The sequence below is a fragment of the Struthio camelus genome, chromosome 12 (assembly GCF_040807025.1).
Source record: "Struthio camelus isolate bStrCam1 chromosome 12, bStrCam1.hap1, whole genome shotgun sequence".
Classification (NCBI taxonomy): domain Eukaryota; kingdom Metazoa; phylum Chordata; class Aves; order Struthioniformes; family Struthionidae; genus Struthio; species Struthio camelus.
The window spans coordinates 12,656,333-12,684,236 of record NC_090953.1 but is presented as its reverse complement, the minus strand read 5'-3'; the positions used below and the strand labels follow the sequence as shown (position 1 = coordinate 12,684,236).

Here is a 27,904-nt window from a genome sequence, read left to right as displayed (position 1 = left end):
GCCCAGCCCTGAGGGGAGCCCCAGATCTGAGGGGGAGCCCAGCTCTGAGGGGAGCCTAGATCTGAGGGGAGCCCCAGATCTGAGGGGGAGCCCCTGATATGAGGGGGAGCCCAGCCCTGAGGGGGAGCCCCAGCCCTGAGGAGACCCCAGCCCTGAGGGGGGGCCCAGCCCTGAGGAGGCCCCGTGCTGCAGCGCTGCTTTCGGCCCTGCCCGTGTTCCTCCACACGCTCCTGCTGCGCCGCTGAAGCAGCATGCCCGGGGCCGGGGCGGGGAGTGCGACTACCGCTGCCTGCGGGCCGGCTCTTCCCTCTTCGCCTGGGCAAGCGCCCGCTGCCGAGCCCGGCCCTAGCAGGCTGCAGCCCCCGCCGCCCTTTCCCGCCGCCGCCATCTGCCCCCCTCCCCGGGCCATCACCCGCCCCGCCCCGCCGCGACGCCGCGGACAGAGCGAGCCCGGGGCAGACGCCGCCGCTCCCGGGGGCGCCGAGCCGCCCGCGCCGCCCACAGCGGCGGGGGGAGCCGGGCTGAGGCCGTGCGGCGCCGGGAGGAGGCAGGGGCCCGCGCAGCCCGGCGCTGCGCCAACGGCCCGGCGGCGGGGGGCGGCCGGGGCGCCCGGCAGCGCCCGGAGCGGAGGGCTGGTCGGTGGGGCGAATCAAGAAAACCCAATTCAGGTATTGAACCCAACCCAATACGTAATTCAGGTATTGTTAGAAGGCAGCGTTTTAACTGACAGGAAGCTGTATGAGCAGGAGATCTCTCCTAGAAGTATTTTACCCAGCCTTTAGGATATAGGCCACGTACTAGCTGATGCTGCAAAGCTGGAGAAGTAACTCACGAGAAAATCCATGTGTCAGCGATGGGAACATGCACAGGGGTCTTTTGTGTGTTTGCTTTCTGAATTAAGACTTCCAAGGTTTGGCCCACTGAGTCACGCAGCCGTGCCGGGAGGCGGGCGCGGGCAGGTGCGTGTGCGGTTCGCCTCGCCTCGTTCACGGCCAGTTTGTGCTGTTGGGGCCGTGTTTTTGTTGGCTAGGCGCGAGGTGAGCCGCACGCTCCTGGCCCTGGGCGGCAGGCCGGGCTGGGCCCCGGGCCGCCCCAGAGGGCCGAGGCCCAGCGGGAGCCGGGGGGCTGCGCGCCCCCCGCCGCCCCCGGCCCCCCCTCGGGCTGCGCCCCGTCGCCTGCCTCGCCAGCCCGCCCCGCTCCTCGGCGGTGGCCTCACCGCTTCGGCCTCACCCTTGGCCACGGTTTGACCACGAGGGCAACCTCCCCGAGGGAACGTTTTGTATGAACACGTTCTACGTCGTAACGCAAAATTTTTAAGCTAAAGCTAGTAGAAGACCCATCTGCATGGCCTCGTTTCTGTAAAGTTTAGGAAGTGCCTGTGCCAGTCTATTGAAATTCAGATAAAATATTTGCTTCTAGTTTTATCAGCTGTCAAGCAGTACAAAAACCAATCTCTTCAACGTCAGACGCTTGGTATAGACTATACTAGATTCTTACGTTATTCACTGTCTTTCACACCCTCTTCCCTGTTTTCTACTGAAACTCCTTTCCCACCCTCTTCCTTATTTTCTACTGAAACGCCTTCCTTCTTCCCCTTGCTGACAAATGGCTTGTTCTTGCCATAGCTCCATGTCTTGCTGCCTCACCCACCAAAACAGATTCATCACACAATTAAAATTAAAATTATCCGGGCCTAATTTTATTTCTGCTGTCACTGCTCCTTAGTGGTATACCTGCACAATATTGTGGGAAGTAATACATGCAAAATTATTAGATCAGATTATAATTAGGCCGGTGGTTTAAAGTCAGAAATTAGCCAAAAGGCTAGTTTTGCTCTGCGGACCAAAAAGGCCGCACTTCTAGTGCATGTCTTCCTTCTTCTCCCCTGTTCTGTTGTGATTTATTTATGCTCATGGTATTATAGGAAACTCACCATAGCAATAATTACAAAAAAAGGTTCTCACTGCTAACGGTAAAGATGTATAGTCTGTGAAGTCTGTAGACTTTCTGTGTGCGCATAATGAACAGTAAATAAGAGTTGTGTTTCAAAACTGAAAAAAAAGGAAATGGGAATTCAGCTCATGCATAACAGTATGCTTTCTCTTTCAGTAGATTTTCACATTAAAACAGTTGCAGGGTTTTTTTAAAGCTGTAAACACAAAAATGTTTTTGTTAAGTTTCATTCCACTGAAAGTTGTTTCCTAATTATGCAACTGAAGACAACTAAAGGCCACGTCTGCTAATAATATTATGGGAGACTGTCTGTTCCTTACCCACTTCTATCAAAACTTCTTTTGGTTTAAATAAGAGCTATTTTATTTGTGAAATTTGATTATCTGGCTTGTTTCCTGACAAGAAAATTGCAAAATAACTTGTTCATGTTCCAAAACTGCAAACTTGAAGTGGTCTAGAGTTTGGGATAGCAACATTTTAGTTCTAAACACTGTGAATCATCTGGATTCCTGTAATCTTGCAGACTCTGATAGTGGCAGCCCAAGCAACAGCTGTGAAACAGCTTTTTCCCTTTTAAAATTATTTTTGAGTAAATTGGAAAACGTTATGTCTATAGGCACAAACCCAGCAGCCCTCACTCGGCCGGACTCCTGCTGACTACGCTGACTTCTTACCTCAAGTGTTGCTGGAGCAGGAGTAGTAGACGATAGCTCTTCAGTTTGAGGCTTTATCACCGCACTTGATTTTTTAAGCAGAATTCCTCCCTGAGTGAAAGGGAGTTCTGCACAGATGCTGTTGACACCAGACAGCTGCAAACTGAGGATCTTCTGATTCAGGAGGAGAAGTCAGTAGGCTACAGCACCAAAGATAAACTGAGAGGGAAAGAGGTCTGTAGCAATCCAGTCAGCATAACCTGAAGGAGCATAGGTTAAATGATGCAGCTGCAAGGCAGAGCTGCCCATCATGCCACTTTACAGTTACATCAGTTCTTGAGAACGCTTTGGTGTTCAAGCCAGTTTCTATCATTTTAGTCTTTCATATGGTGAAAGACTTTTCATTTTGTGTGAAACCAGGCTCCACTGGCACACCAGTGGTAGACTGCTAGTGACTGTGGGCTCAAGTGGTTTACAGAAGTAGATTTCATCCTCTGAAAAGGCTGAAGTATGTTTTGAAGCGAAAGCAAGAAATTCCCACCTTTATCATCCCACTGGATTGTTAACAGCAGAACATTTGTGAAAAGCTGGAGGTTTCTGTACGCCTCTCTATTTTAGTGTTTTAGAACATGTGGATTTTTAATTGAAACATTAATGTGGGATCAATATGATACATTACCAGATATGGCTTATTTGAACAGAGATTATTACGTTGTGTGATGTGTAGAGAGCAAATAGGGGCATCCTTAGCTGCAGCCAGATTAGCTGAGAGGGTAGAAAGCCATACAAGCTTAAAAAACTTGCTCAGTGTAAATAAATGTGTTTAAACTTTCTTTTTTAGCAAGGCTTTGTATATCTTTTTTTTTTTTTTAATTCAAGCAGATATATTTGTAGTAGGTAGGTAACTAATAAACACCATTCTTTGCCAGACTTGATGCTGCTCGTGCTGCTGCACGAACAAGGAACTAAGTGCAGAAAAGCCAGATTAATTTTAAGCTCTGTTAGTAACAGGAAAATCTTATCAGTTTGCCAAAGAAAAACAAAGTCGTGTACTTGCAACAAATCACTGGTTCACTACACCAAAACTAAGGGAAAGCTGTTTTTATATTCAGGCTGTTAGGAATGTTTTATTTAAAGATGCATCTCTCCCTGCTGCTCTATGACTTTTCTTATAACTTAGTCAAACATGAATTCCAAAAAAAAAAAAAAAAACAACCAACCTGTCCTTTTGTAGTTATTTTGGGTAGCTTTGTAGATGTTTAGAGTATTTAGGTAAGAGTTAAGTGGGGTCTTAGCTATATAACTAGGAAAAAATACATTAGTATTTTTCTGCTTGTACTATGTTTATTTTTCCACTTGTGAAGTGCTTTGGATGAAACGTATTACGGTCAGAAGACAGACTTTGGCTTAAAGACTGCAGTATCTGCCTTACTCACAGACACAGAAATACAGAGCAAAATCTGAGCAATGATGACTTGCAGTTCTGTTCATTGCCTCATTGCCAAACTCTTAGAGAGCCATATGGCTTATATGTACCAGTATATGTTAAAAAAGATTCTGTCTTTTTCCTAAGATAAATCAGAACATTTAAGAAATGGGCATGTCTTTGCTGAAGTTCCTGTATGTTCATTAGCTCAAAGAAGAAACTTTCATGATATGCAAAACAGGGTGACATTTGGAAGCCTCTGTTTGATCAGCTATGTGTTAAGAGTAATCATTTCTTGGTGTGCATAAGGCACAAAGGTTCACACACCTCTGTGGGCCAGGGTTTCAATTCAGCAAAATTCTTGCCTAAGTCATTAGTGGATTCCCTCAATAAAGAACCAAAGTGTTTGACCTTCCTGTCTGCTTTTTCAAAATCCTCACAGTTGTCTGTTCCACAGTACCAGTAACATAATATACGTTCTTCAGTAAGGAATACTGAAGCGCAATGGTATTACTGTAGCTAGAGATGAGCATGTGTTGAAGTAATTTGTAACTAGGGTTATAAAAATCGAAGCTAAACTTCGGAACTTCCTTACCGATTGGATTTTTTTTCTGCTTCACCAAACAGACACCAGGATGTATGGCAACCCAGCAAAGGTGGTGGTCAGGGGCACCACTCCAGTTCTTCTTTCTTTATTAGCATCAGCAATGATGTGCGTGGCATGGGGTAGGTGGGGAAGACATACCTTACTTAAGTGAAAAATGGTTGTGAATCCAGTCATCAGACATCCTAGTGGACTACGTAATAGATCAGCCAGTGCTGCACTCTCTGAACAAAATTGGCATCGACTTCTTTTGTGACTAGCATGATTTGGTCAGAAATGTTAGCATGCTCCATAGTTGGCTGCATGCTAATGTAGTGGAGTCTAATGTTTTTCAGTTGCTATCTGGAATACCCACGTGGCCTGGCTTTATCTGTTTTCTTCCCAACACCCTCTTTTGTACACAAACACACCTTGTATCATCAACACAGTATGAACTCTTAAAAAATTGATCACTGCAGTATGAACGACCTTCGTTGGTCCACTAAAAGTCAGATTTGACTTTGCTAGTTACTCCTCTTGTGTGTGCCTCGGGCTGCTGCTTTCTAGCTCTGACAGCAGCTAGATCAAAATTAAGGAAAACCTCTGTCCTCTAGCCTTCCTCCAGCAAAACATCAACTGCAATAGTACTGAAGAAGGAAGAATGATGTTCTGGTTTCATTCCTGCTTTACAAAGACAGTTAATGTATCCAAAGTAGCATGATATCCTGCATGGCTGTCCCCAAGTGAGCACAACTAGAACAAATCTTCATGTACAGCTTACTGTAAATTGGCCTTTAACTTTTGATATGCAAAGAGTTTTTTTCTTTTAAATTTTCTATGATATGATGTGACCTTTGCCCCAGGCAACTAGGTGACCTGGCAACCATTACAATTTGTTCCATCTAGGTTATATTTAAAGCAAACGTCAAAGCACTAAGCAACCAGTCTTTGCAGCTGGTTGAGCAACTTTGGTTTCCGAATAAAGGTGTGTGTTTTCTGCAAAAGCTTAGAAAATACAGGATTGCTTAATAGCTTGAAGAAATGAAAGAAGACTTTACTGGAAGGAAGTTGTGGTTCTGAGCTGTTCAGCCACTTGTCATCTGTATTTTCCCTAGATGAAGCCTGCTCGACCAGATCAAAGACAACATTTACTAGCAACTGCAATGTAAAACCAGTGGTGTTCTATATTTGTCATTTTATCTGCCTATTTTGAAGTAAAATTGCTTCCTCCTAAATGTGTCTTTTGATTGAAAAAATTATCACATCCTTTACAAAAAAGAAGACAGGTGAGGATGTTTTAAATGCAAGCTTATACTGTTCTGGAAACATGGATACCACACCACAAAAAACAATACTTGTTTTCACAGGATCTAACCGCTTGCACAATGAGTGATGCTGTTTACATTAATGAATATAGTTTTTATAAGTTTCCACCCAAAGAATTTTTTATTGCATGCTTAGAACTTGAGGGAGGCATTTCATCTTTGTATTCCATGGATATATCTTTATATATCTTTAAGAAGGATCTTAAATCCTTAAAAATAGCAAATCATTGCTAGGTTTGCCCTGCTCCTTATCACATCCACGATAAAATTAAATCCCTTGCGTTATCCTTAAAAAAAAACTTGTTTTAGTTACTATTAAGACATTTTTTAACTTTGAGACAAAATATATTCCCTTGACATGTAAGAGAGTAATTCTCAATGGTTATCCTTGGGATGCAACTTTTCTTATTAAATCTAGGACTAGTACACCACCTTCTGGTAAACTCAGGAAAGGTCTTGAGGCTTTACTTTGTTCAGGAGGAGAAATATTTGTCCATTTAATTTTGTGTCAGACTTGTTCTTACAGTGGACTTTTTGAAAAAGGAACACATGAAATCTGTAAAAAGAAAGAGTAATTATATACTGGACTTGAATATGCAGAGTCATCTTAACTATGAAAATGCTTGCTTATGGTATTTTTTCAAAAATTCTATCTGAATTTAAAGGACCAGTTATTATAACTAAATATAAGGGAGGATGGAGAGAACCGAGGAACTGGATTTAGATTGAGAGAATAAAAAGGAAGTTTATTTGTTTTAAGGCAGAAAGAGAATCTGCAGGCTTCCGGATGAGGTCCTCCTTATGACTTTGCAACTTGATGCCCAGATTTTTCTTACAGAGGTCAGAGAGGAAATGTGCTTTGGAGGGCATGTATTTGAACAGGACAGGAGAAGGGTGGCCATGCAAAGCGTTTGGGGATGTTTCACACGCAGCACTGCATGAGAAGCTCAGAGTGACTGTGTCAGCAGCAGGCACGCAGGATGCAAGCTTAATGTTGTCGGTAAAGCTAGGAGAAGGCAAACAGCGCTACAAGAAAGCAAAGTGAGAGCAGCAGAGAGCCATGGCATAGTGCAAAACCCAGATGAAACACAATGTTTGAACCAGGTGTGCGGACACCTGGAGCCTGCTTGGAGCAATCAGCAAGGAAAAAGATCTTGGCAGCTAGAGAGAGTATTTACAGTGGCATGTGCCTGCCCCCTTGAGATCCCAAGGCAACTACTTCTCTGGCTGTGGACCAGCTCCTTGGAGCCTGGGAAGCTGCTGCACTGCGTATCATGTCTAGTTACCCAATGACCCGTATTCACTTATGACATTCTTTTAGCGTATCTAGAGAGAAATAATACTTTACAGCCCTACTCAAGGAAACTCTATTTTCAACATAAGCAGTACAACCCAAGTAGCATCAGTGCAGCTTCCTCCCAAGTTTCTGCCAAAATACCTGAATTACTGAAGGACTTACTACTCATTAGATTGTTTGACGTGTCTGAAAGCTACTCCTAAATGCTAGCCTACTTTTGTTCTTAGTCATTTTCCAAAGCAGGAGTGATTCTGCAAGAGACAGTAGATATGTACAGGAGTAAAATAGTTGAAGACCAGAGTCAGGTATGACATTTTAAATGATAATGCTTCTGGTATGGGAAGGATTAAATGTCAATGCAATTTAAAGAATGTTTCAGCGTTAAGCAAGGATAGCATTAGTCCAAAAATAAAACAGGCCTCTGTTAATTTTCTGCTTAGGATAAGAACACTTCAGAATGTAAGAGTAGGATGCTAACGTTTACAGTTTGCTCTACGTGAAACTGCTTTATTGACTCATGTGAGTAGGCTGTCATCAAAGCTGTATCTATGCTTCAGAAAAGGAAGGGTGACAATCACAGGTCAAGATAGGAGAAGTTTCTTCCCAGTGCAGATTGTTAAGGAAGGCAGAATTCCCACAGGGCGGTAGCTGTACAGTCAGCGATACCATCGCAGCGTGGCTCTGGAAAGCAGCGACAGTAGTTCTGGGCACCCTTGCTCTAATCTTACATGCGTATTGTCAGAGAGAAAATAATGTTACGTTAATGTATTTTATTTCAAGAAGATTTTTGTAGGAGGAAAAGAGTGATGTAAGAGGGTGTAAATCATCTTATGATAGCCACAAGAAATAACCTAGATGTGCGGGAGAGCTGCTTGGAAAGATGCACCTGATTCTTATTTACACTAATGCCCCTTTCCTCTCATCTGCCTTTGAAAATGACCTTGTGGTGTCTATAAAAATAACTTGTGTTCTTTTATAGGCCCTTTACACTTCCAGAGTACTTCTAGTGTGTATTAGGTTGTATGTTCCAGGTAGTTTATTTGCAGTGTTAAATCAGTGTTACTTTCTGACGATTTTTCTCTCCCCTAGAAGTAAGTGTACTAATCATTTCTGTTTGGATATTTTTATACTTCTGTTGTGCTTATTTATTCTATCTTTGGGAGTGTTATAAAGGATAATATGCGTATTGTATTCCTCTTCCTTTTGATGTTGATTAGCACCAGATTCAGAAGAATACTGGATTCTTGCATGAAACATAGAAGTGCCAGACCTTTGCCCCGACTAATTTACAAAGACTTTAAAAAGGATTAGAAGTAGGCCACGCAGATCTGAATTTCCATTTGAGTTTAGTTAGACCTTAAAACAGGGAATGTGCATTTCAGAATTTCCTTGATACACACATTGATTCTTTTATCATAGGTTCTCATCTTCTGTGGCTTTTCTCTGAACTCCTTCCAGTTTGCCTATAACGGCGTGATAACAAGCCCCTCCCACCCACCCCCAAGGGTGAACACAGGGTTGAAAGAATGTTTTGCCAGTTGCCTTATGGCTGCTCCTTCTTCATACTTTGTTTTATATCAGTGTTTTTAAAGTGCAATTACTACATGGGAAATAACAAGACTTGAATTGTCCTGCCTGAAGAGTGAGACATGATTCATTCTAAATATAGTGTCTCCAAACTGAGTTAAGCTTGAGAGTTCACAGAAAGAACGCTTCAAAAAACAGCTACTGTGAGACTCAAAGACAAAGACAAGAGACAGCAATACAAATAAATATTTTATAAGACAGCAATGTGAAGTTTAATAATTGATTTAATAAAAACCACAATAAAGCAACACATTTCTGCTTTTTTCTTCAATTAAACAAATGTATAGTAAATCCTTACAATAAAAAAACTTCAAATACAATACATGTCTACCATACTTCAACTTCTAATTACGTTGACTGTAAACCCCAATTTAATTAACTCCTGTTTGAATATCAGTATGTGCAAAATACCTGTTGTTTTTTCAGGAAGTTTGTAAGGATGGGATGCACTTTTTTCATAAACTGTGATATGGCTTAATTAGTGATACTATTTGTATTGAAGAATTAACTTCCCAAGTATACTGCTACTTTGCGTCTGAGTTGAATGTACTCCCATGCTGTACTAAAGTGTTCCCATTCCTTGCCAGAACCGATACAAACATAATCCAGTGTTATGTGAGCTTTGTCCAGATGACTACGGTGCTGTCAGTTTGCACCTCTGAAAACTTGTCATGTGATCCATATGTCCAAAAAAGGAAGAAAACAAGCCACCAAGTTTGTTACCACTAATTACAGATATAAATCAGCCTGATGAATATATGAAACCCTCGCAAGTTTCAAAATAGATGATAGCTTAACCATTCACAGCTGAATATCGCAGCATCCATTATAAGGCAGACTTTTTCCTTTCGGATACAGAACTACTGTTGATGTCAGAGGAAGTTCTGCGTAGAGATCGAAGCACAGAATAAAGGAAAAAGGCAAGAAACCAAATTCCGTCTGTCTTTTGAACTTTCCAGGCCATATTCTTGTTGCCCTCGGCTTGTCCAGAAACAGGCATAAATCTGAGCTTGGAGGTATAATAGCTTAGTGGCTATAATCACAGGCAGGTAAAAGGCAGATGAGAGATTTTATCGTCCCAGATGCCCTCAAAGCACAGGGATTCCACCATGAGGCTAAGCAATTCAGTTTTGTGGATTATGAGCTGTCAGGATAAGGAAACAGTCTTTTCAAATTGCCTCTTCTTTCTACCAATGTAAAAAAGGCCCAAGAGAATGTTACCCCCTGAAGAGTGGTTACAATATTGTTGTCCAGCACAGATCAGAAAGGATCATGGATTCCTTGACTGGTAGAAGTGGAATGAAAATAGGTTGCTGAGCTTGCTTGGGCTTTGTTTTATTGATAAAGCTAAGTAGTGAGGTACTGCTGTTTCAGTGGCACTCCTGTCAGGCTATCTCCGCTACTGTGCTTGGAGCAAAGATGAAATGAAAAGGTCAGAGATTCAAGTCTGCGGAAAGAGTGTATAGGTAGAATTTCTGCTCCCTACTCTCCTGCTAGAAGATCTACGTATTTTACATGTCTACAGATTATATTTGAGAGTACCTTCCTAGCAAGCATACTTTCTGTCTTTCAGTGTTCTTTTAACAATGCAAAACAATCATGGAAAATGTTCAATTACAGCACATTTATTACTTATAATTAGAATGCATGCTAATGAAATGGCCTTTTAACGTGAATCAAATGTTGTTTTAGACATTCAAGAATATTAATAATAAAGTCATCTTACAACTCAAAACTTTGTAAAATAAATACCTGTTTCTAAGGTATAAAGCCTATTCTAAAATACATTAAAGATAACTGATCACTTAAAACACTTTGGGTCCAGTTTTGGGTCTCTAGTTAAACCCCAGAAGCCTGGGCAAGGATCGGCCTGTCTGGATCTCTGAATGCCCGGATTAAAGCTAAATTTCTGGTCTGGGTACAATAAATTCTGTGGTGTGCAATGTTTCAGAAGAGACAATTTTATAAAAGAATTTGACTATCATTGTATGCATCAAAGTTTAAGATTCTGTATGAAAATGACTATTGCAAAAATACTGTATAATGAATTCAGGGATCATGACATATTATGGAACCCTGGCATGATCGGCATTAGAGATTTTAATTGAAATACTGAACACTTGATGCTCCATTTGTAGTGCAGGTACTCTGTGGTACACAGTAATCAAAGGACAACGTTGAACTGTAATTTGTGAGGTATCTGCAGAGCCATGTTGCAGTCTGTAAACAATAATCTTCAAACGACTTTGTCTCAAAATCATAATAAATTGGATAAACCAGTACAAGGGAGAGAGTGAAATACATGTTCTGTAGGGCAACTACTGCACTTTTTGCAGCACCAGTTCTCCCTGCTGCATGTTACATGATACAAATCCACACATTAAGGATTCTGTTCAACCATTTTCATTTTGCATTTATTGCTCTCAGTCTTTGACTACGAGAATAAGGCAGCAGTTCCCAAAACATATGAAATTAGGCACTGGAACTCTGACAACTTGCACAGGTTTTGTCCATTTCCTGTTTGTAACTCTGAAGCTGGACAGAGCATTTATACATCCCAAATGTGTTCAGCAGCAGTTGTCTGGCCTTGCACTGGACTTCCTCCCATTTAGATGAACTACCAGGAACTGAAAAATCAAGAAAATTTTGAATACAACTCATTCCTCAAGAAACTCGACAATCCAGCCTGTCTCATATCTATCACGCAGTCTTACCAACTGGAATAATCTTTGTTCACACTCATGGTATTTATTAATTTAATATTGTACTATGGTCAATATGTACTATATATTAATTTACACCTTTAGGCCTACATCCCATCATTAGAACTGTATCTTGATAAAACTGTGGATCTGGTAGACAAACAAAATCAAACTTTCTTACTAAGAATTAATATTCATGCCCTGCATGAGATGTCTAAAATGGCACATGTTTTGACAAAACACTACTAATTTCCAGATTGTTCCACATACTAGTTCAGAATTCCACATACCCTATCCTTCCCTAAGCAAAGTAAGAAATTTCTAAGGAGAAGCACTTTTTTCCACCCAAAGAATCTGTACTAGATGTTTTAGTATGAATGCATTTTCTCCTTACCCAGTTTCCACTTAAACTTTGACCTTCTCGACTGATAGTTTCTATGCCTTGCTGTACAAAATCATTTTTTCCCAGAATGATGCTTCCTGGATTTACTTAGTGATAATATGAAGAGAAAATCCGAGTTTTTTTTTCCCTATACTTGGACTTAATCTGGAATTGTGTTATACAACATCTTACCTAATTGCAAGTGCACTATGGCAGTTGTTTTTCCTGCAGTGAGAGACCAGATATTTAAATCTTCTATAGAATAAACATCTTCAATTTTCATCAAGTCTTCCTTAATACGATCCACATTCAAATGCCTTGGAACTCCTGTGATATCAAATAGGAGGTAAAATTATTTAAAAATACCATTAAAAATCATTTAAAATTGCTTGTTTGGAAAGGCTATGTTAATTCTTTTTTTTATTCTAAAAGCTAAACAGTATCCGATGGTCCAATGCACAGCCAATTTCTTCTCACCCCGAGTCTGCTTCCCATGAAGATTTCCTTCAAAGAATGCACGCTCCATTATGTGTGATCATCTAAAACTAAGGTCAGAATCTGAAAATGCTATGGTCTGTCTTTTGTTGTCTCATGAAACGTCTCTCTTCAGGTAACTGGTACTATCTTCAAATGATGGTAGTAATCCATCTGCAGTGGTCAATGCATATGACTGTCTTATAGGGCTGCATCTTCACAAACCAATGATTTGTAAAGCTCTTCTGGCTGACATATTTTCAGCAGCTACAGCAACTCTGCAGCTTCCCTTCCCTGCTCTTCTGCTGTACGAAGAGCAAAATCAAAATTTGAGATGATCAATACTGGCTCAAAAAACAGTACAAATATGTTGGAGAAACTCAAGTTTCTGTATAATCTGGATAGCTTTGTTTCTACCACAGCTTATCTTCCAGCTTTATGATTTTGTTTATATATATTGTGAGGTGTTCAATCACTTGCTTCCCAAATTTCTTCAGAATTCTTGTAAGACTCTTCTCTAGACCTGGTGCCTTACTGGGATTTAAATGATCTGTTTGTTCCGGTACCATCTCTTCTGAAAGTTCAGTGTCTAGGATCGTCTCAAATTAAATGCAAAATTTCCCTTCTAGTAAAGATGTAGAGGAGTTTCTGAAATTGAGTTGGTAAAGTTCCCCAGCATACATGAAAACTACCTATCATCACTTGTAATAACATCAGTAATTCCGACATATTTTAACAATCAGGATGCCTATGCAAACCGCTACAATTCAAACATCTGGAATTTGATACACCGTTAGTTTGCATCTGTTTTCTTTGCCTAAATCTCAGTTGCTGCCTTGGAACTAATTGAGATTTCTTAAGCACATTTTACCATTTTTGTCTTCTGAGTGAACTTCCATTTGATGCTGTTGGTTTTTTTTTTTTCCTAAATGACAAGAAAAGCTCTTTCCATTGAAGATTTTGAGGTCCTGGATAGCAGAAGTCAATAACAACTGTCACATGAGAGAGCTAGAAAGGTGCAGGGAAAAACTAGGATTTGCCCCCATCCCTAACACTTTCATTAGGTAAAAGTACTAGATCAAGCAATAATAGCGAGCTTGCTAGTTATAATAACGCAAAGAATTTTGCGGGCATTTTTCTCTCTTACTAAATCTCCACAAGGGGTAAGATTATTCAGCTTATGTTCAGCACTCCCCCCTCCTCCCCATTTACACCATTCTTGACTTGTGCTTCTACTGCTGCTACTATACGAGGAGCTACAGAAGTGATACAGCAGCAGTTGCTGGAAAGGGGAAAACAGGGCAGGCATAAGCTACCTGTCCAGCCATTTGGCCTAGATTTGCCACCTCCTTTTACATGCATTCACATTCACTTTAACTTTACATGTAAGTTAAAGTGAAAATATAGAATTGAGCCTGGGCAAAGGTTCACTTAGTCCAGCTGATGTCCCCTACAGAGACATGAGAAAGTTCTGTACTTTTCACTTTTTTTCACTCTGGTTTCTGAGCTACCTGTTAGCAGAGCTAGGATTCGCGGCATTCTGGCAGAGGTCAAAGAAGCGTAAAGATTGCTGCAACTTAGATCAGCTATCAAGAACCCAAAGACTGTAGCAGCAGCAGAATAAAAAGACTCTCCAGACACAACCCACGTTATTAGAGATGGTGATCATCATGTCAAAAAAAGCATCATTTCTCAGTGGTATTTGACAGGTAAAGTACTGCAGATTGTGCACAGATCTTACCTTCCAGAATAATGACTCCTGTGTCACACAGAATTCGGACTGTTGTCAAAACCACCAGTATAGAGAATATGTAAGTACATATAGGATCAGCAATCTTGTATTCTGGCTGCAAGGGAAGCTCCAAAGTGTTAAAGATATATGAAAATAAGCTCCTTTATTAAAAGAAGTGACTCAAAAAATACACTTACTTTTATCTCCTATGAATTTTTGTTTGAATAGTTACAAAATGCCTAAGAGAGATACAGTCTTCACTTATCTTGAATGAATAATTATAAAGCTTGCAACAATGTCACAAAATACTACAGCAGTGTTTATAACTTACAAGTCCCTTTTTCATTTAATCACTGGAGTTGAAATAAAAAATTCCACCCTCCCTCAAAGACTAGCCATTCCTTACCTTGAAGCGTATGATGTATGCAGCTACGAGAACACCAATACTTTGTACCAAGTCCCCAAGGGCATGTACAAACGCTGCTCTCACGGCAAGGCTGCTGTGTCCGTGGCTGCTGCTGTGGGCTGTGTTAGGAGAGTTCAACTGAGGAAGGGGGGAGTGAGGGTGCGAATGGGAGTGGGAGTGAAGGTGGCCAGACTGATTCAGCAAAAAACCCATTCTGAAAATGAAAGAAGAAAAACACTCCAAGAAGCAGGGTTTAGGGCTCTTTTTTTTTTTAACAAAAGAATGGAGAAAACACAATGTTCAATGTAATTTCCCTACTTTATGAGAATGAAGAGGTCCAAAAAAAATACCATCCAATGAGGAAGTTACAGGTCATGAATGAATTAGCACAGTTTGTTTAGAAATACATTTATGAGTATTAATGGAGAGAAAGAGAGATCTTACATTAAGTTAACTGCAACACCAACAGCTGCTGTAATCAGCATGATATCGCCATTTATTTCATAGTCCATATGGATAGTTCTTTGAACAGCTTCATACAAGAGGAATGCCATAAGTATATACACCAGCAATACACTAATGATGGCTGATAATACTTCTGCAAACAGAAAAGGAAACGACATTACAAAAGCAAGTCTCAGATCTATTTCCTATTAAAAATGTATTTATAATGTAGACAGAGCCTTAATTATTTTAACACTTTTATACTTATTGTAACACTAGTAAGTTGTGCAGTAAGTCAGATTTAGAAAATAGGATTAACAAATAGAGTTGTTCATGCTAATCGACTCCTTCACGCTTTCGGGTCAGTTTATCCCTCATATGATGTTTTCCCTGGTTAAACTAAAAATTCTGCACAGACAACAACTGTGACTTCATCAGACTACCTGGAACTTTTGCCTGAGAAGTCACAAAGTCACCGAGACCTGTCCAGGGAAAGGAAGACAGGGCATATGAAACATCACCAGCCCACCTACAAACCAGAGAAAGTTTCCTTTCCAATGCTCACAACATTAAGCTGGATATAGAGATTATTTTTACATATTCTTTACTGTTTAGAATGGAGAAAAAGTTAGAAAAAAAATAATGCACTGAACAGTACAAACTCATCATACATAAAAGTACTAAGACTCTTGACGTGTATATACACATTATTTATTGTACATTTCAGCTATGAATCATTGCTTAATGTAAGTCTCTGTATTGCTGTAATATGCTGTTTTAATGTTATCTGAAGGTTACCAAATTTTTTTCACAAAGATAATATTGTTAAGATTGGGCTTTTTGTAATTTAGTAATTTTATCTGAGCAGCAGGACTTTCAAAAGGGTATGTACATCTAAATAAAAAGAAAATTAGGAAGTGAATAAAAACTCCTGATACCTCCCTATCCTGCACTTTCAGCTGCCTTTTGTATGCGTGAAAAGTGGTTGTGACTCCCCCCAAGCTCCTGCTGTTCTGACGTGAGGTAAACGGGGCTGTATTTCCCAAAACGCTTTAAGCTGGCACTGCTAGTGAAGGAAACATTGTCCCCCCTTTTCCTTGCTGCTTGTCCCTACGCTGCCCGCCCTACCTGTGCCAGCACAACGCCTCTGGAACTGGCTCAGAGAACCTATATGCTGTATCAAAGCTAATATCTGAAAATCCTACAAAAATAAATTGTCCTTTAGGGTTCACTTGTGCTGGTGACAGCAGAAAGCATGCAGCAGTAGTGGGGCAGGCAGGAGGATCCAGAGCCAGGGTAGGGGCACTGTTTATGGTTACGGTGTCATTTTATACTGGCAAGTACGTGTGAAACTGACCTACTAACACAGAAGGTGAGCAGTGCAGAGTCCTCAGGTTTCGGGGACATCGCTGAAGATCACCACAGTGGTCTAGCACATAAATTAGTGACAGGCACAGTTCTCTAGGCTTCAGGTATTTCCGCTTCACACAAAATTACTCAGCCTATAGTCTGTGCGAATAGATGGGCTTCACACAGGACAGTTTTACAGACAAAAAAAAAACCCAGTTATTTTTAAAAGCAGACTTTGAGGGGGGACAGTTCTTGCCCATCTATACTCCATAGTTAATCTGCTCTGTCCCACACTGAAAAATTAACACGTTAATTTTTTTTTTTTTTTTTCAGTATGAACAGACTTCTGGAGAAAATTTAGAGCCACCAGACAGCTGCAGCGAGGCAGGCTCTTCCCACGTCCCCGTGCTGCGGAGTGGCTGTGTCCAATGTGAGTGCGCTTCACAGGCACTACTGGGTCTTCCTCCTGAAGAGAGGGTGAGGGTTGGGGGTTATTTTGTAGGGAATTCCTGTTCTGCCAAACTGCTCACATTGTGTGTGTGCGGTGGTTTTACAACACAGATAAAGATTGTCTTCCTTAAACTGTAAACTTGTGAGGTGGACAGAAAATTTGTCTCTGGTAAGGTAATTTCTCTAGGTATTATTTAAAGAAACTGCTGCTTCAAAACATGCTAGAATCTTGCTTGCAAAAGCAGTCTAAATCTTTTTTGACTATTATTTACTCATGATTCCCTTTCTTTGGGTAGGCAATATATCAGAATATCCCTTTTCAGTGAGAAACAAAAAAAAGCATTGTTAAAAACTAGCATTAAGACCTCTCCAAAAAAAAAAAAACCACCGAAGGATCATATAACTAAATTATCACAGTGTATAGGTACAAGGGATAAATGAAGCTTACACAAGATAAAAGATAGAAAATATGAAACCTATGTTAAGTACCTGTAATAAATATTCTGATGAAATAAAATTTAATTGGGAGAAGCAAGTTGCTTGAACCTAAAATGTTTCAAAATGTCTCTCATTCTAAGCTAGGAAATACCACCTAAATTCCTGGCACATCAGCCTAGGAATCAGGAAAGCTGGGGTCCCCCAAATTCTCCCTGAGCATTTCCTTTTGTTTAATTTCACCCCAGACCCTGCTAGTTCCCAATTACAGCTTTTATATGTATGTATGTATGTATATACATATATAAAAATAAGCTATATATAATACATATACACATATACATTTATTTTTTTAAAAAGCGCTACTCCATGTCAGTTTCTGCTCTTTCTCAGATGTTCATCCCCGTTCACTGTGCTCACACAGACAGCAGCCCTGTCCACTTTGAATCCTGGAAGGGAAAGAAGCTATCTGTGACATTCCATCTTAGGAGCGTCTCATTCACACCAAGTTTCTGCTGGTCATATGCAAACCACTACGTATCAAAATGGCAACTTGACAACATGCAAGCAAATTTTTATGGGAAGACAAAAGACACGCTCCTGATGCATCTTCCCTCTGTTGCCCACTCCCTCTATGGGCTGCTGTAAAGCATATAGGTATCAGAGTTTTTCAAACAGGTCACTAGATTCTTTTTAACAGAAACGTATCTGTCTGTCTAGCTTCATATGCTGAAATGATTGACCTCTTGTAGTTGAAATTTAAAAAAAGAGAAAGAAAAATCAGGTGAAGCCATGACACCTGACAGGGAAAACTCTGGCCCAAATAGTTAAAAGACTGTTTCATTTATAAGCAAGTTAATACAGGGTCTTACGAAGAGAAGCACTGGGAAGACCTTAATGCTAGCTCCATTGTATTGCATGCAAATCTACAGCCGTTCCTGAGTAATTTCTAATCATTATTTGTCACGCTCGTTAGTGTCACTTGCCAGTTAGGTCACTGGGATCTTAGCCTCCCTGTGTGAATTCAAAGATCAGAGCTGAAATTAATTTTGCTTTGCATTATAACTGTTGTTCTTCCTTGTTCCACACGTGCTGCCTTGATTTATTCCACAGCAAGAGCAAAATTTGCCTCTTGGCTATACCATAGTTCCGAGACTGTTGATCTGAGAGTTGCCTCAGTTCTCCCTCTATTCTGAGTCTGTCACTGTGTAGTATAGCTTTGATTACTGCAGAAGGTGTTACTTCCAGAAAAGAATTCTTATCTTTATTTATTGAATATTATAGATAGGAAAAAAACATGCAGCTATATAAGCATTTTAATATCATCAAAATCACTTGATCCATAGGCTGCGTTTCTAACATCATTATGAGAGCAGAAACTCACGCCAACACATTCAGCTGTTTGGTAGCATGTCAATGCCTGGATGAGTACCAGCATTGCCAGGCAGTAACAAGGCTCTGAAAAGCAACTGTCACAATCTCAGATGATTTCAGGGCAATTGGAAAATCCTGGAATCATCCCTGCAAGCAGTAGCATTCTTTATAAAGCAGGCAGATTATTCAAGACAACAACCTTAAACACATTCATTAGAAGTTTTTCAAGCACTTTTTAAAATTTGTGAAATCATAGCACATTAATACCAGAGAAATAATATATTGTAGTTTTTTAATCTAAAACCATGTTTTCTGTAGCAGAACCAATATTTTCCTTGCAGTAGCTTTCATAAAGTCATTGTCGTGTTGGCATTGTAGATTTGTGCTGAAATCTTTCACTTCTTTTGAAATTAACTATGCACTGGACTGACTGACTCTGTCATTACTAACATTGTCTCTGCGGGAATGGAAAGATGCCAGGTTCCATATCTGTGGTTAAATATGCCTTGTATCTTGCTGAAAAGGAGATATCTCCACCTGGTGAAACAGAACTATTTTTGGCTTCAACAATATAGCCCTTCAAACAAGACTGCAATTTCCATTATTTCATCTTCACTTTTCTAACCCATTCCTGAATCTGTCAGCTTCCTTTTCGCCACTGAAAATGGAGTACAACCAAAGACGGAATGTATATATTATGCATTCAAAGAGAATTCAAATAGATGAAAGTAGTGCTAATTTTCGTCTAAATTTGACTAGATAACCAATAGGTCTGTTGTCTTGTTTTTACCATGCACATAGTTATGGGAACTGGTTTGAAAATTCATGGTTCTGCAAACAGAAGTGATAATAAGCGCTAGAAACACTGTTCATTATAAAGTTTTCATGCTTACTATATGTATAGGTTATCTTAAAATTTAATGCAAAGCAAGTCAGCCATGAGATTGTTCTTGTACATATTCCCAGCTTTGAACAAATGTTCCAAGTTTTTCTGTGACAGATGCTCAATCTGTACCCAATTTTTAACATTCTGTCATGTTTTAATATCTCTCATGAAATTTATGCTATTGTCAAGCTAAAATTATTTGCTGACAAGCTTCTTACAGTATAGAATATTTGGAAAAATGTGTTACAGCGAAGATGCAGCACAGAAGCAGCTTTGTTCCAGTGACAGTATTCATTGATGTGTGAAACCGGGCCCTCAGGCCACAGCGTTCTGATTAGGCAAACAGATCTCACAAACGTGCTTTAGAAAACTATGTGCAGTCATTTTGAACCAGCCCACCTTTAGTACTTGCAAAGACTAGACCTAGGTTTTGGGGGTCTCTTGCAGGGTAGGGCTCTAGCCCTCGTGCTCTGACCCAGAGCGTGGCACTGCTGCTCATGATGAATCCCACAGAATGGCAGCGGTGGGAGGTACTGCCACAGGTTGTCTAGTCCAACGCCCCTGCTCAAAACAGCATCAACTAGAGCACATTGCTCACGACTGTGTCCAGTTGGATTTAGAGTATTTCCAAGAATGGAGACTCCACAACCTCTCTGGGCAACCTGTCCCAGTGTTTGACCACGTACTGTCACTGGGCAGCAGAAAGGAAGGAGTAACTGCTGCAGGGGTGAGCAGCTCTCCTCACCGTGGAGGAGATGATGGGCCATATGGACTAGATCTAGCCCACAGGCCACCACTGGATCAGTCTGGCCAGTATTGTTTTTTGACAGTAAAATGGAGAAATGATACAGAAAGCGAGGTGACAGGAATCCTCAGGGATTTGTGTTTGCAAAGTGCTATGGAGCCCTTGAATTAATTAATTGACAAGGCAGTGAAAATTTCCATAACTGATTAAAATTTGGATGGTTAAATACAAGTATGTCATATTTTTCTTAAGATTAATTGCTCATGCTTCCTGGTTTAAGTTAGGCCATGGCACGTTCACTCTACATCTAATTGGTTTTAGAAAGGTTATAAAGACATGTAAAATACTCCAAAATTATTTTTAAATGAGGTGAAAGTGACTTACTATGTCTAAATGCTACCAAACATCCTTGTGGAGAATATGAGCAAATGCCAGGGGCATACTTCCAAGGTCAGGTTTCAGTATTAGAGGGAACTCCTACCACAAAATTAAAACTTCTTGAAAGAAAAGTTTGTAATGGGAAATGCTGGCATTGTTGATCCAATTACGCTAAAGCCTCAAAGATCTTTGCTAGTGTACAGGGTTATGCATTCATGCGTTAGCGACTAACCGATGACATATGACTAGGAGCGATAGAGCTGCTGAATTCTATTGCTATTCTAGCAGCCAAAGTAAGAATTGCAAATACTGACTACACAAGACTCTGAAATTCTTTGAAAAATATATGTTATAGAACATAGAGAGCAGAGGTAGCAAGCTACGATACTAAAAATGGATCTGTTTTATGAAGCATGAAAGTTGAAGCTCTTGGGAAAATACAAGTCAAGATCTGCCACTGTAGATTATGAATTATTATTATTAATACCTGATACAGTTAGCAGCTACATGAAAGCAGCCTTTATCATCTTAGATTTGCAAACATGAAGTAATGAATCCTGAAAATACCCTTCCAAGGTTTCACCCATAATTCTGTTTATACTTGTTTTCAGACAAAGTTAAGTAACTTACTGTATCACATACCATGGGACATGTTGACCTCTGCTGTCTGTGTGTTTCTGGGAGTGCAACAGATACTAACTTATGAGATTTCTTGCAGGGCAGAGCTATGCTATGATACTACACTTTACAGAACTTTTAGCCCTGGATTACGATGCCATTGTTGATGTTGCATAGAACTCTTTTCCAGTGCCATAATTCCACTGAAATCAAGAGGATTTCATAAACGTGGCCTACTGGCGACAGAGTCTTCCGGACAACAGCTGACTGACATGTGCTGGTCCTGCTGCAACAGACTTCTCGGTGGTAACTGTCACAGAAGCAGTAACAGTGATACAGCAGCGAGTGACCACTGAATGTAGCCCTGTTTTGCTCAACAGACCTCAATTCCAAAGTACAAAGCTGCACAGCGGCCTGACCTGCTGTAACTGCCCCAGTAACTATGGATGGGTTGTGAAACATGGCTGCATATCCCAATAATCAGGAAAGCCTTCCTCTTTGAGCAGGAAGATCAAGCATTCAGAATTTAACTGTGAATTTGAAAAATCCTAGTTCCACAGACATTGAGAGGCTAATCTTGCTCGCAGTGAGTGAAACCCTGCCATCAAACCTCGCTTTTTTTTTTGTTTTAAAAATAAAAACAAAGGTCTGATGACCAGAAAGTCAGCAGTATGATCTTCTCTATCAAAAGGACCTATAACTAAAACTTGCGGAGCGGCCAGGCCAAATACTCCACCACGGCTAGTCATCTTTAATTTTAGCCATACTTCTTAGAGCTCGGGCAAGGTTTGATAGAGACAAGCCCACATTTGAGCTCTGGGAAGTGATTTGTTCCCCTGTGGCAATAAAACACGTACAGCGGATCTCTCTCAACCACAACGGCCAAAGGAACAAAAGGACATCAGAGTCAGGGTCCTAAACATAAAGCTATTTTTAGATTTGTTACTACTCTTCTTCTAGCATTTACTCCTGTAGAGTTAGATATTCTTCATAGTGGTTGCTTAAAATACTGTGTTAATAGTAAAAGCTGGTATCTACATACCTAAGCGATGAAATCCAAAGGTGAACCTCTTTGTGGGAGATTTTGCAGACAGCCAGAGAGCAAGCAGAGTCAAAATAATTCCACTAAGGTCAGTTAACATATGAAGTGCATCTGTCATAATTGCTAGACTGTTAGCAACATATCCACCTGAAAGCAAAGTTGGAAAAGTCAGGACGTGATATTAATTATTTTGGATAGTATCCTCTTGGCAAAGTTTACAGTTACTTATTTTCAGAACATTGCATTAAGCACAGGAGAGTACTTTTTACAGTCACTGAACAGATATTTTTTCCCCTTACAATCAACATGCCATGCTATAATTTAAACCTACCGTAGTTACAAATGCAGTGAAGTGTGCCCTCTGTTAGAGTAACAGAGAAAGGATTCAGTCCTGTAATTTCCAGTGAGACTACTTGCTTCATAAGCTTTGCAAGATCAGGCCCAAAATTGTTTAATATCTTTTCTCTGTATAGTGTATGTGTTTAATCAGCTGATCCTTCCATTAAATCTTTTGACGTTACAAAACAGAGATACAATGACTCAACAGCAAAGAAATTGACCCTGCCCTCTCTTTTACTGTTATTACACTCTCTTTTAAGCTTCATTATTCCCTGTCCTGGTAGGGGTGTATAACTTCTGCCAATATATATACTGGAGACAATAACTTTCACTTGCACGGTTTCTTTATTTGTTATTTATTACAATATTTTTTCTCATAATTATGAGCTGCATAGAGACAAATAACCTCAAATCAAAGGTCAAAATCCTCATTCTGATTCAATTGCCAATGTTACTATTGGATGGGCGAAAGAGATTTCAACAATGTGCCTCTCTCTTAAGCATCCCTTATCCAAACAGAGAATCAAGGACAGGCTGGGATGTCTTCCATATGCATGAAGGTAAACCTGTTTTCTCAGAAAAGATTACATCTTTAGTGTCAGTTCCACAGTGATTTAGTTTCTCTTTTCACCTTGAGATTGTCATTCAACCTGTAGGCTCTACTGAGCAGAGCATGCAGCTGGCATGCCGTTTGGCAGGCTTGAGGCTCCAGCTAACATTTCAGGCTAGAGGTATCTTTGTATACAATTAAAATCGTCTTACTGAAAAATCAGAGGTAAACCATGAGGAAACAGAAAAGGGAAATTCACAGCTGGCTGATTGCTCTAAAGACCAGTCATAAAGTGTGTGTGCGCGCACGTGCGTGCATGCTCTCTCTGGCTGTCTGTGTACGCACACCTGCAGATAAGAGCTACGCTCTCCTCCCCACTGAAATACGAACAGCATGGCTGGATACTGTAGTGGTTGCTTGTACTGGCCCTAACTATTGAAGCCAGAGCAACTTATTCCAGCCTAGCTCCCTTCCCCCATTCCCTTTCTTTAGTTGTTCATAACTTTCTAGTCAAATTCCTCTGAGGTTGAAATTTTCCAAAGGCCATCACAGCTCAAAGATAATGAGCTAAAGTTTAAGCTTTAGCAATTCAGCAGCTTTTTGAGTGAAATGAGTTATACCTTTCCTTTCTGAATTAATTAGTATTCTTGCATATTTTCAAAAAAGATGACTTAAAAATGGGAAATTCAGTCTGTTTTACAGTCAACATAGCAGAAATAATTCATGTCTAAGGCCATTCAGTTCAGTAGTTTAAGTGTGTGATCGTTTAAGGAATGCTTGTTAACCCACACGTATTCAATTTTGAATCGCTTTAGTCTGAGATGAATCAATTTAATTTCAGTTTCTCTTTTAAATATCTTTCTAAGTATCTTACTCTTTTAAATATCTTTAAAAATAGAAAGAGGGAATTCAAGTACTGTAGCTAATTTTAATGCAATGCGTGGCTTAAGAAAACAACACTAAGATTTATGCAGTTTTGAAAGCGAAGGTTCTCGGTTTCCAAATGTATTGCTTGCTTGCTTAGAAGCAACTGCCTAAGGACTGTTTAAACGTGATTGGCAGCTTGGAGGGGCGGAGGAAAAAAAAAAAAAAAAAGGAGATATCTACAACGCTTACAAATAGAAAGCCGGACGGCTCACCACCATTTTCACTGACCCATAAAGGACAGCAGTCCTCCTCATGGAGGATCAATTAGAAATCTCTAGAACACATCGAAACCCCAGTCAGAAAAGCTAACCAGGATACGCAGTATGTTTTCCATTTCTTGACGCAAATCGTTCCCACAAAGTTAAATTGTTATCTTATCGGACTTTTACACTGACTGTTCGTCAAATTTCAACAAACACTGAAGTGGGCTGGGTTAACGAGCTTGGCTGTACTTTGGAAAAAATATGCCAATCAACATTTCACAAAGCTTGGCTATCGAAACAAAATTTCTTTCACCTTGACATCAGTAACAGCAGAAAGTTTTTTTTACTGAAGAACTGAATTGTCTGATAGGGTCTTCTGCCTTTTCCTCAGAAATTCAAACCTGTCAAGGATCATAGAAAGAAGTCAGCTAAAATGTCCTACATGATCAAACATAAAATTTCCCACATACCTGAGCTACAGATTTATTCACAGTGTTCCAAAATTTGAAACCAATGGGAGCAAACACAATACAGGGCTGGAGTGGAATAAATTAAACAGGTAGAGCACTGATCCACAGCTTGAGGGCTCCATCTTTAATTACTTGTTCTGCTGCTGATTACCTGTCCTAGGACAAGCCATTCAGGTCAAGATCCACAAAAGTATTTATCTAAGCAATTCGTATTTATTTTCTGTGGAAGTTGGATGCACACATATTTTATGGGTCTGGGCCTTAGTGCTTTATGCCTCAGTGCCCAAATAATGAAACAGGGCTGGTAAGAGCATAGGCAGACCTGATGACGATGAGTCTATGCTACAGTACTAATGCTTTGTACAGACAAATCAATCATCCTGATCTGAGCTTGCCGAAGTCCTGGCCTTAAGCGAGAAGCGACGGTGATGCAACACTGATGGGGGAATATTTTTACTCTCAATGCCTATTACTTCCAGTGCTGTCCCTATATTAGCTGCAGAGGGGTATGCAATAGCGTGAATCAAGTCAGAAGCCCCCAAACAGATGCAGTCTCAGTGACTTCAGCATCAAGCTGCAAAGAGCTCAGGAATACCGTTCAGTAAGCAGCCCTTCAGATAGACTAAATTCAGCATACAGCAGGACTCCGATACGAACACGGTCACATAAAACCATCCTTAGGATAAAGGATGTCTACACTTGAGATAAGATGCTACATCCATTATCAAATTTGCCTGAGTTCACACTGAACCAAAATCAGCCAGATTTTCTCAGCCAGAAAAAAACAGAGACAGAGGGGTGCCAACAGAGGCAGTCAAACAGATCTCTGTAACAGGTTTGAAGCTAAGTGCCTTATCCATGATTAGATAATGTACTGTGGAAGTGTTGTTAATGATTAACCAACCACACACTGAAAGGAAGATCTTGAAGACAAAAAACACTCTTTTCCATTACCCCATCTTCCTGAAATGAGGCCCCAAGTAAAACCATGATGCAGATAAAGTCAATCCTCTGGTCTATCTCAGAAAAACAGACCATTTCTCCCAAGGATTTTTTTTCCCCATGTATGTGGGACAAATTGTATTATTTATATTCAAACCATGTTTTTGGCCCTAACCCATACTGTAGAAGTTTCTGTCTTAAAGATACAATCCATAACAAATGATGTGAGAGCACTAGCTCATTTCACAAGAGCAGTCATCAGATCTTCAGTTGTCACTGACCCAAGCTTGGATGCGTGAGAAAGAGGAGGCAAGTCCCCTGTTCTATGTGTTACTGTACGCGTGGCGCATCTGTTCCTTACTTCCAGAAATTTTTTTGTGACTTTTTTTCTAGCAAATTTTGGCCAATAAATTCTCCAATTTAGACTTGTATGATCAAATGAAAACAATTTAAAAGCAATTAATTGGCACAGTTGCTAGTGAGACCTGGCTCCACCTAACTGAATGTCTAATGATTGATAATGATGTACTGGCAGTATGTAACACTCCCCACTACTTTCAATCAGGGGAGAGAGGATGACAGAGTTTATGCATTCTTCAGGAGGGTGAGCAACGCCAAGCGGACGCACTACATGGCATGGCATGGTACTTCCGGCATGTTCCCGGAAGACAGATGGTAACAGGACACTGATAACGAATTGATAAGTGAACAGGGGTTATAAGAGGAACGCTATGCTTAATACAAATGATTAGAGAATGGGGAGGGCCTAACTTTTAATAGCTCATCTACACATCCAAGGGACATTTAACTTCAGAGCTTATTTCAGTGCCACTATAGCCTATTAAATGAAGTACAGTCTTATTTTATACAAATTGCTGTATCATGTACAGGTTCTCTTGAGCCTGGATAGCTAGTGACAGCATGCCTTTATAAGGGAGTAATAAAAGCTGAACTTGAGCACCAGATTTATTCTTCCAACCAACAATCGAATCCTTATATAGGAACAAGCTTCCAGGTAAAACCCAACATACTTCTTCCAAGTACTAACAAACAAAAACCGCAAAAGAATTAAATCATGTGATCAAAGTAAATTAAATCAATAGGTGTTTTAAAGCTTCTAATTACAACACTTAAGAATACCGAGGGGTTTGATTAATATCTCTATGGAGCATGTGCTAGTACGGAGCACAGCAGGAAACCAGCAAGTTGTCAAAAGAGGGGTTTCTTTACTGGATTGTTATTACTTACAGCTTCAGAGTTTGTCTTTTCAGCTGTAAAGAACACTGCATTGCTGTATCTAAGGATGTAAATACCACCATACCACACCACACCACACCGTATCACGCTGGATGGTTTACCCCCAGAACGCTAGAGTTTTGTTACTGTAGTTAAGTGTCATCCTTAAAAGCTACGCGTCCCCCCTTCTGTTGCAAACACAGCACTATTTTACGGCAGCAATTAAAAAATACCAAGGATGAAGTTATCCATCTTCTTCTATTTGTTTATGCCTACATGATACCATGCCTTTTTCCCCTCGTGAGAAACCAGCTTACAAAGTTACAAAACGGGGGAAAGAAAAAGCCATTAGATATATTAAACGTGTGTGTGTGTACTGCAAGCCGTTTTGGGGGCTTGCTCCGGTTCGGGTAAGTAAAGTTGGCCGACCCCCCTCCCTTCCCTCGCACGGCAAAGGCACGTGGACTTCGCTCCTTCTCCGGCCCTGAAGGCGCCGCCCGCCCCTCCGACCTCTCCCCGCACCGGCCGTTTCCCTCGCGTCGCGTCGCGTCGCGTCAGGGCCGGGGCAGCGCCACGAAGGGGCCTCGGCGCCGCAGAGCCGCCAACTCACCCACGAGCTCCCCCGCCATGAAGAGCAGGTAGAGGGCGGCGGCCAGGCCCAGCCGCCTCTTCACCCTGCCCAGCCGGGCGCCCTCCCGCCGCCGGGCGCAGCCGCCGCAGGCCTCGGGCCGGCCGGGCCGGGCGCTGCGCAGCGCGATGTCCCGCTCCAGCAGCGACTCGTCGTCGGACGGCGGCGCCCCGGGCGCCCCGTTGAGCGGCGGCGCCGCCTCCTCCGCCTCGTCCGCCACCACCACGCGCAGCTTGTTGAACCGCGGCAAGTCCTCGTCGGCCGCCTCGTCGCACAGGTCGAAGGCACTGGAGTCGTTGAGGAACAAGGGCGCCTCGGGCCGCCGCAGCAGGGCCCGCAGGCTCGCCCAGACGCCCGAGCCGGCCAT

General features: G+C 41.0%; 1 protein-coding gene and 1 long non-coding RNA gene across 3 annotated transcripts; one reads left to right on the top strand and one right to left on the bottom strand.

Moving 5' to 3' along the window:
- The first annotated feature begins 539 nt into the window (after positions 1-539).
- On the top strand, positions 540-22,243 carry LOC138068935 (uncharacterized). Its single transcript, XR_011143795.1, has 4 exons — positions 540-668; positions 12,341-12,458; positions 16,648-16,744; positions 17,593-22,243. It is a non-coding gene; the product is annotated as an uncharacterized lncRNA (long non-coding RNA).
- Positions 9,031-27,904, bottom strand: SLC30A4 (solute carrier family 30 member 4). 2 transcript variants are annotated; one of them, XM_068958876.1, is made up of 7 exons: positions 27,520-27,904; positions 22,243-22,389; positions 14,965-15,118; positions 14,521-14,734; positions 14,124-14,241; positions 12,101-12,235; positions 9,031-11,451 (listed from the first exon to the last, which is right to left on the bottom strand). In XM_068958876.1, the coding sequence occupies exons 1-7, from the start codon at positions 27,902-27,904 to the stop codon at positions 11,297-11,299; spliced, it is 1,308 nt and encodes a 435-aa protein (XP_068814977.1). In that variant the 3' UTR covers positions 9,031-11,296. The 2 variants fall into 2 exon arrangements, with proteins under 2 accessions (XP_068814977.1, XP_068814978.1); XM_068958877.1 differs by having other exon boundaries at positions 14,124-14,229.